Below are 12,539 nucleotides of genomic sequence, written 5' to 3' on the forward strand. Positions count from 1 at the left end.
CCTCTGCGCGAGTATGTACCGCGCACGCTAGACTCTTGTGAGTACGTGTTTCTCAGAGATGACTCAATCAAAGCCCCACTTCAGTCGCCCTACACAGGTCCTTACAAGGTCATCAAACACTCTGAGAATAATATGGATCTCCTCATAAAAGACTCTGTAACCACGGTCTCACTCAACCAAGTGAAACCAGCTTTCATTGAGCCTCAGGTGAACCTCCCTGATTCTGTCCCTATTTCTCCCACTCCTGCTTCGAGCGGCCATCCATCTTCTCATACCATACATTCGGGTATTGATTCTCCACAGTGTGCTTCTCTGCCGAGCACTGCTTCTTCTCCGCGTTCATCTAATTCGAGTGGCCAATCTTTTCGAGGTTTCACTCCTCACAGCCCTCGCAGTCGAACTGCCAACCATTCGGATTCTACCATTGTGTTACCATCTTCGTGTGACAGCTCTTTATCATGCCCTTCAATCCACGCTGGCTCCTCGTTGCCTTCGGTGACGCTCTCTCGTCCGTCAGCTGATCGCCCGAGGTTGTCGTCTGCGCAGTCCAGTGCACCTGCCACCCCCCTCTTGGCAGATGCTTTCCCCTGCCATGGCTTTCCCACACCTCCCTGCCTCCCTACCCTTGCTCATACAGGTGCCACCCAAGAATTCACATGTACACCCTGATGACATACATAAATTATCTGTTGTCGTAGATGGCGATACGGTGTGTGTGGTACCCACATGTGACAATGTTGAGGGAGGAAGTGCAGAAACTTGTGTGGTGCGCTGCTTTAAATTGAGCACAAGTGCTGCGTGTGGCAATTTACGTGCCTTTGTTAGGCCTTCTGACAAGGTGATTCTCCGCCTGCCTGCTGATGAAGTGCTACACCTCCACTCCAGGACGGGACGTCGTCTTCAGCCGCCGGCGTCGCTTGCTGACTTCGCCGTTGACCTACCTGGTTTCACCCCCCGGTCTCCTTCCAGTCGACCGCTTCCACCTGATGCGGAAGAACTGTACATTACCTTTCTAACTTCTCACCCCCCACCCCCTCCCCCATTCACAGGGACGTACTCCATACTGCACGAGGGGGGGGGGGGGAGACAATGTGGCATAAAGCGCCATAAATATTGATATTTGTTCAGTGTGTAAGTGTGCTATCTTTGAGGAGAGGGCTTTGGGAGGATGGGAGGATGTTGGCCACTAATGGCAGTTAGCCTCCAGACGCATCTGTGTAGAAGCGAAGTGCTAATAAATCTGTGTCTGAGAGAATTCTAGTTGTTTACCTACAACTATATCCTATTCCCTCATATTAAGGCAAAACTGAAAACACTGTCTTTCATCCCCTAAAGTTTCTATTAATTCTGTATATCTAATGGACAGCTGCTGAGTGTGGTAAAATCTTTACTGAATTATTGTAGTGAATATAAGGGCTTCATTAGGGCAAACAGACTATGCAATTACAATATTGTTAGTATATTTGTATAAAAAGTTGTGTTACTGTATCTTGCATGACAAAGTATTATTATTTGTACATTTTTTGTACAATTTTGTATGTATTATTCTTTGTACTACTTAATGTAAAATTTTGTATGTTCCTTTTGCACAAATTGTTTCCTATAAATTTACATGTACTTTTGGACAACATCCATACAATATTTATTGTCTACATATGGATAAATAAATAAATAAATATGCTCATGTTAACATAAAGGTATGCCACAAACTAAAACTGTGTGACAGACGAGGACTTGAACACACGACTTTGCCTTTCACAGAACAATGGTCTTATGGACCTTGCCTTTTATGGACAAGGGTCCTATGGCCTGAGTTTTCCAGGCATGACTCACAACATGCCCTCACAGCTTTACTTCTGCACACCTTGCAAGACTAGCACACATGGAGGAAAAGGGCTCCGAGGAGAAATAGCTTAGCCACAGCCTAGGTATGCAGAAGACTTGTGTGATGTTTGGAAAGTGAAACAGAATTGCTAGCAGAAGTAGAGCTGTGAGGGAAGGACGGAAGCCATGGCTGGATAGCTCAGTTGACAAGAGCAATGCGTGCAAAAGATATGACTCCGGGTTTGAATCCCAGTCTGGAGCATTGTTTTAATCTACTAGAAAGTTTCAGAACAGCGCACACTCCATAGAAAAGTGAAATTTCTATTCTAGGAGGTGTTCTTGTATTTTACCTGACCAGGCTAGATGTGCTGTACTGGCATTTCAACCACGTAAATTAATATCAGTAAAATGCAATGAGAGTGTCATTTTAACACAAAAAGTAATACCAATTTATGCTTGTGTCGACACAACAGTCTGCAATATGATGAAAAAAATGTGTGTAGTACTGCAAAATAAAGTTTTATGGCAGCTTTTTGGTGGTACATATAAAAATTTCACGAATTTTGAAAGGAAGAGGTGGATGTAAAATGTCTGTTGCACTGAAAATTACCTAATTTAGCTACTGCTGTTTTATCTGTAGATATAATGGAAAGGCTGTTTCTCTCTTTTCTACGTAACACAATCCAAATATTGAAGACACAAATGAAGTTGCTGTGAATTTGTAGCATTCATTTAGCTCCTATGCGACAGCAAACGGCCATGGTTTTCAAGTTCACTGAATTTCCTGTTTATCAATTAAGTGCACAATACTGCCCTAGTTTAGGGAGTGTTTCAAATCAAAATTATAAATACACTACTTCTTTCAGCACAACTTTGCATACTTGTGTAGATATTGCCAACCCTGTGAGTTTACAAACAATGAATGGTCTATGATAAAACAATGTTTTCACATACTGCCATGCTAAACAAGAAGCTCAGGGTAAAAACTGACACACTGCTCTGTTGCGAGAATTATGTTTTTATAAAAGTAAATATATTTATACAAAAACATATGATGTTAGACAAGAAGTTCAGAACATTTACAGGAACAGGCTGTTGCTAAATGAAAAGCATATTTTCATACAAGTAAATACATTTACAGAAATGCATTCAATACACTACACTTCTTTTTCCAGACATCACTTTTCAAATATCACCTTGTTGAAAAGTGTGCCCTGAAGGGCTTGGGTGCTGTAGTAAACCCAGACAATGCAAGTGTAGATGGCTTAGGTTCATCTGGAGGCAAAGAAATAGTGAAGTCCTGAAGGAGACTTGCCAAGAAAAGGAACAAATTATTCTTGGCAAGTGCCATGCCAAGACAAACTCTTGAACCAGTGCCAAAGTTGATGAAGAAAGGGTCTCGTACAAATTTGCCAGTCTCCTTGTCAATGAAACGCTCTGGCCGGAACACATCTGGATCTCCCCAATGTTCACGGTCATGCATGATGCTCCACAAGCTGATGAAGAGCCATGTTCCCTGAAACAAAGTAAAAAGTTAATCATGAGCCCCTTTTTCTTAAATTTGTAAGGTTTCAAGGTTTCTGCAAACAAGTTGTAGATAATAAATGCTACAAGCTCTTGGCCATAACCTTAGTGATCGAAGGAAGGAAGATTGGGTTTAATGTCCTGTCGACATCGAAAGCTTAGTGATACCTGTGACGGTTGGTGATACACGCTCCGGATAACTGCTCATTGTCCTTTTTGAATTTGACTACTGATTGAAGTTTTGATTTATCTTGCATAATCATATGACGGAATGCACTGTGCTTCATGAAATAGCTTGCTCATAGCAACTAGTTCTGATTCATTCAACACACTCCATTTGCAACAAATTGAACATGCCAACCTATTCAGGAATCTTTCACCTTCTGCAGAGATAGAAAGTGGAAATATTTTTCTACTGGGTGCCGAGCCATTTGCGCGTGTGGCAATAAGCTGGTGGACAGCATTGTCTAACTCACTAGCCAGCAGTATACTGTGACTGAACTACCGTTCTACTGAACTCTGTTATGTCACTTCTCAATCATCAGAAGTCAATAGTGAATAAAGGGGTGGGTATGACCAAATGAAAATAAAAGAATCAGGGTGTCAAAAACACACAGTCCATCGACAGTGCACCTCCTTGCATCCGTACAGATGATACGTATGTTTTCCATAGATATCGCTCTATGGCTTTCTCTATTAACTGAAGGGGTCTGTAGAATAAAGATCTAATTCTGAATTTGGTAAGATACAACCTGTTCACTTTATCAGAGTGCTTTTGAACGTGCTGCATGATGGTAAGTGGTATATCCCTCTGAATCACTAGAAAGCACTTTGTACCATATACATTCAGGTGACAAGTCATGGGATAGTGATATGCATTTATACAGGTCCAGAAATTGTTGGAATTCAGTATTCTGAGATCCACTATATCAATAGTGTGCTGAGAATACCAGATTTCAGGCACTAACTTCCACCATGTACAAACGCAGTTGCTGACTGCGTTCACTTAACAATCAAGACCAGTGGCATTATTGTAATGTTGTCAGAGCTAACAGAAAGCAACACTGCATGAAATAGCTGTAGAAATCAATGTGGGATGTTTGACAAATGTATCCATTATGACAGTGTGGCAGAATCTGGCAGTAATGTGCTATGGCAGTAGACAACCGAAGAGAGTGCCTTTGCTAACAGCACGACATCACATGCAGCACCTCTCTTGGGCTCGTGACCATATCAGTTGGATCCTAGAAAACTGGAAAACCGTGATTCGATTACATGAGTCCAAATTTCAGTTGGTAAAAGCTCATCATAGCATTCAAGTGTGGCACAGATCCCATTGATCTTCAACTGAACTGATCACTGATTGGAAATGGTGAATTCCAATCCCAAAGAAAGCAGGCGTTGACAGATGTGAAAATTACTGAACAATCAGTTTAATAAGTCACAGCTGCAAAATACTAACGCAAATTCTTTACAGATGAATGGAAAAACTGGTAGAAGCCGACCTCGGAGAAGATCAGTTTGGATTCCGTAGAAATATGGGAACACGTGAGGCAATACTTACCCTACGACTTATCTTAGAAGCTAGATTAAGAAAAGGCAAACCTACGTTTCTAGCATTTGTAGACTTGGAGAAAGCTTTTGACAATGTTGACTGGAATACTCTCTTTCAAATTCTGGAGGTGGCAGGAGTAAAATACAGGGAGCGAAAGGCTATTTACAATTTGTATAGAAACCAGATGGCAGTTATAAGAGTCGAGGGACATGAAAGGGAAGCAGTGGTTGGGAAGGGAGTGAGACAGGGTTGTAGCCTCTCCCTGATGTTATTAAATCTGTATACTGAGCAAGCAGTAAAGGAAACAAAAGAAAAATTCAGAGTAGGTATTAAAATCTATGCACAAGAAATAAAAACTGTGAGGTTCGCCGATGACATTGTAATTCTGTCAGAGACAGCAAAGGACTTGGAAGAGCAATTGAACAGAATGGACAGTGTCTTGAAGGGAGGATATAAGATGAACATCAACAAAAGCAAAATGAGGATAATGGAATGTAGTCAAATTAAGTCGGGTGATGCTGAGAGAATTAGATTAGGAAATGAGACACTTAAAGTAGTAAAGGAGTTTTGCTACTTGGGGAGCAAAATAACTGATGATGGTCGAAGTAGAGAGGATATAAAATGTAGACTGGCAATGGCAAGGAAAGCGTTTCTGAAGAAGAAAAATTTGTTAACATCGAGTATAGATTTAAATGTCAGGAAGTCGTTTCTGAAAGTATTTGTATGGAGTGTAGCCATGTATGGAAGTGAAACGTGGACGATAAATAGTTTAGACAAGAAGAGAATAGAAGCTTTTGAAATGTGGTGCCACAGAAGAATGCTGAAGATTAAATGGGTAAATCACATAACTAATGAGGAGGTATTGAATAGGATTGGGGAGAAGAGAAGTTTGTGGCACAACTTGACTAGAAGAAGGGATCGGTTGGTAGGACATGTTCTGAGGCACCAAGGGATCACCAATTTAGTATTGGAGGGCAGCGTGGAGGGTAAAAATCATAGAGGGAGACCAAGAGATGAATACAGTAAGCAGATTCAGAAGGATGTAGGCTGCAGTATGTACTGGGAGATGAAGAAGCTTGCACAGGATAGAGTAGCATGGAGAGCTGCATCAAACCAGTGTCAGGACTGAAGACCACAACAACAACAACAATGTTTGGCTACTTGGAGACCATTTGCAGCCATTCATGTTCATGTTCCCAAACAAAGATGTCATATCACCAGGCCACAATTGTTCATGTTTGGTTTGAAGAACATTCTGGACAGATTGTCCAACATGAATCCCATCAAACATAAATGAGAAGTCATTTCATGCACAAAATCCTGTGCCAGTAACACTTTCACAATTATGGATGGCTATAAAGGCAGCATGGCTCAAGATTTCTGCAAGGGACTTCCGATGGCTTTTTGTTGAGTCCCTGCCATTTCAAGTTGCTGCACTACGCCAGGCTAAAGGAGGTTCAACATGATATTAGGGGTATCCCTTTACTTTTGTCACCTCACTGTAAATGATTCTGTGTTAATGTATTCATCTTATTTTCATTGAGTTTAATCTGGATTGTAACATGCAATACCTCAAAATACGTTCTAGTCTAACACTTTCTTTTGCCAACCTCTTTGATTAGAACATGAAGAAACAGGTGCCAATATTGAGAATACATGTAAATAACAAATTCAGTAAATCATAACTGACACTAAATGAGGTGAATGTAGGTTTGCTAGAAATGATACATCAAAGCAGAAATACATATCCGACATGCAAAAAAATAAATAAATAAATTTCACTGAATGTAAAGTATCTTTTCACAATAAGTCAGACATAGTTTTCATTATCTGTTATCAAAATATCCCGTCAATAAATAATGAAGAGTGTGTTGTTGAAGCATTCTTGTCAGGGTATATTCAGTATTAATGTTATTTATTTCTCTGAGATCTGGCTTAAAAACATAAAGATGCTGTTCTCCAGTTTTTCTAATTATATCACCAAGAAGATTTCTGCAGGTCTAATGGTGCAAAGTGTAGCTGTCTAGTGCTTGTACAAGATAGCACAGAATTCAGGACCTGCATCAAAACTCACCATTTAAAAAATAAGGAAAAAAAATTGATCTTTGTGCAGACAAAATCATATTGCCTTAATGTAATAACAACTTACACTTACTATTAACTTGATATTAAAATGTACATCTTGGTCTCTGACCAGACTTCCTAGTGTTACAGTGTGTATTTATATAACAAAGAAAATAAACAATTTTTGACAGTTAATGTAACTGGATAGATAAAAAAAAAATATTCTCACCAAGTGGCATCAGCAGAACACACATATAAAAAAAGGTTTTATGTATGCAAGCTTTCAGAGCCAGTGGCTCCTTCTTCTAGCAGAAGGTTTGAAGAGGAAGGAAGAGAGGTTTAGGAAAAGGGTTAGAGTTGAGAAGAGTCATCTAGAACCCCAGATCAGGGGAGACTTACTGGACAGGATGAGAAGGAAAGACTCTTTTGCCCACATTCTAACTCATAACTACTTCACAAACAAATTTGTGGCACAGTCACAGGCACTCACCTATGCCAACCTCTTCATCGACCACCTAAAGGAAATATTTCTAGCTTCCCAAAACACCAAACCCCTGGTTTAGTTCATGTTTATTGATGATATCTTTATAATATGGACACAAGGCCAGGACACCTTATCCTCATTCCTCCAAAATCTCAACACCTCCTCTCCCATCCATTCCACCTGGTCCTCCTCCACCCACTGTAACACCTTCCAAGGTGTTGATTTCCTCATCGAAGAATACTCCATTCCCACCCCAGTCCACGTCAAACCCACCAATCACCAACAGTAACTGCACTTTGCCAGCTGCCACCCACTCCATACCAACAAACCCCACCCATACAGCCTGGCCACCCATGGCAGACACATCTGCAACAATGAGAACTCCCTCAAGACCCTCCCTGTGGTCCTCACAAAGGCCTTCACAGACAGGCTATACCACCCAGACCTAATACACAAACAGATCTCCCATGCCATATTTCCACACATACACACACACACATATGATCCTCACATCCATCCCAAGAACCAACCAAAAAGAAGTGCCCCCTTGTCACCCAATACCACTTGGGACTGGAATGACTGAACCATGTCCTCATCAGGACTCTGATTATTTATCATCATGCCCTGAAATGAGGAACATCCTACCCAACATACTTCCATCCCCTCACAAAGTGGTGTTCCACCACCCGCCCAACCTCCCCAATATCTTAGTCCATCCATATGTCATTCCCACCCCCAATTCCCTGCTACAGAAATCATACCATTGGGGAAGTTCCAGATGCAAGACCTGCACTATCCACCCACCCAGTATGTCCTACTCCAGTCCTGTCACTGGCTTGTCCTACCCCATCAGAGGCCAGACCAACTGTGAAAGCAGCCATGTTATATACCAGCTCTCCTGCAACCACTGCACAGCGTTTTGCATTGGTATGACAACCAACCAGCTGTCAATCAGAATGAATGGCCAATGTCAGGCTGTTGCCAAAAACAAAGTGGTCCACCCAGTGGCACAACATGCAGCAGAGCACAACATGTGAGATTTCAGTGGCTGCTTCACCTCCTCTGCCATCTGGATCCTCCCCACCACCACCACCAGCTTTTCTGAGCTATGCAGATGGGCACTTGTTTCTCCTACAGCTTGAAAAGGAATTTCATTCTGAAAGCTAGCAAAGCAAACCTCTGTACCTTTTGTTTGTGTATCTGTTGACAATGCAGCACTTCTGCCTTTCGGTGAGTCATCTCTTTAGTCCTAAATAATTCGTTTTTCTCAACCAGATACAGATATGGAAGTCATATTACGTGTTGCTTTTGCCATAAAATTTTCCAAATGTCTCATGCTGAGTGGTCTGTGTCGCACGTATCTTCGACACTTTCAATTTCCAAAATATAATGAAGGTAGGATACTAGATATCAAAGTAAAATAATATGTGATCCAAGTAACTGTACCTGTATTTCTTTTATCTAAGCCCAGGATGAGAAATTCTATTGAATCTTCAATAGCTGTTTCTGTTAGTTACCATTTTTGGTACCTACGAGTGTTATTATTCTGTTTTGATTTTCCCAAGAAAGTAATTACTCTACTGAACAAGTGCACTTGTAATATTTTTTTAATAAATATTCTACTAGAGATACTGATAACTAATTATTATGATTAGCACTATTTCTTTTTAGACACATGAATCACCTTGCTTAATTTCAGTTGATGAGAAAATACTGAGAGAAAAAACTCCACTAAACAGGCCTCGGAAGGCCCAACATTGCCATGTAATATTTTTGCAGCCACCTACTCCATTAGACAGCATGACATATGAGCATGACCCACAGACGTCTTTGCGTTTAGCTTTTCACAGCAATTGTCAGATCATTTTCAGTTAACACTTGTATGAGCACTGAATGGCGTGGGTTTCCTGATACAAGGGGCTGACAGTTTCTTCGAATTCTACTTCTGTGCCTCAGTTTTGTCTTCTGTACTTACGTAGTTATTGTCCAGAACGACGGTGATGCCTGTTTTAATTGTGACTATTTTGTACCTCAACTTATCATTTTTTATTTAATGTATTTCTGCCTCTTTCTTAACACATGTGTGGAAAAAAGAAAAACTGATTGAGCATAGAGCGATATGCTCACAAGATGATTCCTTCAAGCTTCTTAAAGGGGTTAACACAAGACTGTAGTTATCTCACTGCATGACACACATAGCTGTGTCTAACGTTTCTTCTGCCACTTTTGGACTGTGAGACCATTGGAAGCATAAGCCACACATCCTCACTTCAGGTGGTGGTAAAATTGGAAGGGCACTGCAGTCATGCCACTTGGCTGCCAGAAAAAAATACCATGTCCCTAGTCACTGAAACCACCCAGCCACAGTCCTCACTACTCTGGCTTTTGGCATCAGGAAACTTCTTATTACCTGAAATAATGTATAAATATCTAATAATTCCTAATAGCCACCAAAGGTGCCATTAATCTCGAAGAACTTCTGGTGAATTATTCTTTGGGGAAGATTCAGCTAAGGGCTTACTATCGATTTTTGTTGTGTTTCAGATCCGAAGAATTCTGTGTCCATGAGAATTTGTGTTGAAATTATCTGTTATTATGTGTTAATATTTAGTAGCTAAATTATTTTACTTTAGACTCATGTTTCTTGATTCAGGTGAGGTACATAAATACTGAAAGCTAATGTTCTGTCTAAAGTGCCTGCCTGATATTTTGAAGACACATTGTACTTCAATCCACAGATGGGCAAAAATTTTACCTCATCATATGATATGCCAGTTGAGTGTGTGGATGGACACAGCCCACTTGTTTACCAACGTTGGCTTTGAGTTCAACTGTATAGTGAAATATCCTTGGAGTCTTTTGCAGAGGCACAACTGAATAAAGTCCTTTAAATTTCGAGCCATACCAGCTGAGCTAAAATTCTTGAGCAGCTGTCTCTGTCATCATCTTCAAGAGTTATTAACCCATTTACCATTCTTGGCAGTCAGTAATTTTAATTACTGAAGATAATTATGGTGACAGTTGCGAAAAGATCGAGAGTTATAAATCAAATAACGCAGCTTGAAAACCAAGAGGATTTTATTGAGTTGGTGACCTACTTGTACAAGTTGTTTAATTCCTTTGTGTGGTAAGTTTCATGAACTTTGAAGTTTATTCTAAAAATGGTTAAGTAACTAAAGGATTTTTCTAAGAATCAGAGAATTAACACTGAAAATCCATCAAGTATACACAAAATGAATGCAAGAAAAGTGATATCTAAGATCCTCCTAGAACACAAAACAGGCATTCTGGCACTGCAGCAGACTCACACTAGATGTGAGAAGGACATATAGCAATGAGGATAAATCCCAGATACTTCCGTGTAGCCAATACTGATGACACCGAGTATGTCAGAAACTGCTTGTCACATTTCTGTGTTCTCCTCAATGTTTTCATGTGTGATTGTCTATTGATGTTTAACACCTGCTCTATGAATTATTTATTATAATTTTAAACCATACTGTATCTTTCCAATTTTTTTATTATGTGAATATTAAATTACTGCAAATGTGGATTGGGAGAATACATTGCAAATCTATTCTGTTGGCTACTACTTAAGTGAATCATTACTTTGTCATGAAGAGCCAGACACATACTCAGTGCATACTGCATCTTGTGATGGATTACTGCTGTATTCCAGGTTTAGCTGACGATATATTCTACAAGATGCTGTATCTATATACAATTCAAACAGTACAAGAAATACGGGGAGCATGGTGCTGTGCTATGAAATATTCATGTAGTCCAGTACCTGTCTGTGGTCTTCATTACTCTATGTGCTGATTTAGAATTTTGTTTTACCTGGGGAATGTTGTATCCACAGAGGGTTGTGTCCTTGAGAGCAGCATGTGGCGGGCACAGGGGTGCAATTGTGTTTATGCGGGAAACCTCAGTTATCACAGCTTCCAGATATGGTAACCTGCAAGAAACATTTGTACTAATAAGCAAAACCTCCTTCTCTACTTTATATAGCACTTCACTATATCTGTTTAGTGTAATATTTTGACTAATTAGATCGAATTTAGAGTAGCGGGATTTACTGTAGTTCATGTGCAACACTAATTAACACTATGTTGTTTGCTACTACTATGCACATCTGTATTGTTGCTCCATTTCAATATAACTAACAGGATTAAACTAATGTAACACACTCTATGGCACAGTGCCTAGAATAGAGAACTGTGTACTGAGAGAGTGAATCATACTCAGGGGAAATTGTAGAGTGCAACTAGCCAGTTGATGGACTGAGAAAACAAGATACATTTTATGATAATTTTGTTATTTAAAGAGGGAATTATTTTGGTATTTCTAGATTTTATAAATTTGTCCCATTGATAAATTGTTCATAAAAGATATTAATTTGCAATTGGTTAAAATTAAAAGACACAGGTTTGTACAGTTTAATACCAATATTAGATTGGTCACGATGTATATCAGTCAATCAGAGGACAGTATGTTCACGCGAATTGTCTTGTGACATGGATATAAAGAGCTTTGAGCAGATGTGAAAATTTTACAGAATAATGGTTAAAATTTGATCACAAAGTGCAGTAAAGTGGACATCAACGCATGAAAAAGATGAACATGTGAAATTCCGATGTTAATATGTAAACAGTGACTTTTGAATAACCAATTTCCTCATGGCATATTGTACAAACTGTGACCACAAAATGAACATTTGTAGTTGTAAAATTATGCAATATTTGAGCGAACTTTTTGACACAGATAATTTATTTTGTAATCATTTCCAGTATTAGGTTCAATACCATAAGCTGGCTGTTATGAGTGACTATGTGTGTGTATTGAAACTAGAACTTAAAATCAGCATCGACTTGACAGTGTCTTTATATCAAACAAATGCCAATATATCCAAGTTTTCACTCACAAACTACCTTTAGTTAACATGGTACTGAAAAATATTTACTGCATGCACTGGATTAGTGTAATGCTGTTGCTTTTCCAGTAGAAAAACATCATTTGTTTTTAACAGGGAAGATGTGTGGACCAGACTGAAAAAGAAGAAATTCACCACAAGGTGAGAGGACACTA

General features: G+C 39.7%; 1 protein-coding gene across 1 annotated transcript in view; it reads right to left on the reverse strand.

Annotated features, from left to right (window-relative positions):
- Positions 1-2,839: 2,839 nt before the first annotated feature.
- LOC126262605 (methyl farnesoate epoxidase-like) overlaps positions 2,840-12,539 on the reverse strand; it is a 159,900-nt gene continuing 150,200 nt past the window's right edge. The window contains exons 8-9 of the mRNA XM_049959356.1: positions 11,292-11,409; positions 2,840-3,340 (exon numbers count right to left, since the gene is read on the reverse strand). Of these exons, the coding sequence (XP_049815313.1) occupies positions 3,017-3,340; positions 11,292-11,409 (442 nt within the window). The 3' untranslated portion in view covers positions 2,840-3,016. The remainder of the gene's footprint in view (positions 3,341-11,291; positions 11,410-12,539) is intronic.

Source organism: Schistocerca nitens, chromosome 6 (assembly GCF_023898315.1).
Source record: "Schistocerca nitens isolate TAMUIC-IGC-003100 chromosome 6, iqSchNite1.1, whole genome shotgun sequence".
Classification (NCBI taxonomy): Eukaryota; Metazoa; Arthropoda; class Insecta; order Orthoptera; family Acrididae; genus Schistocerca; species Schistocerca nitens.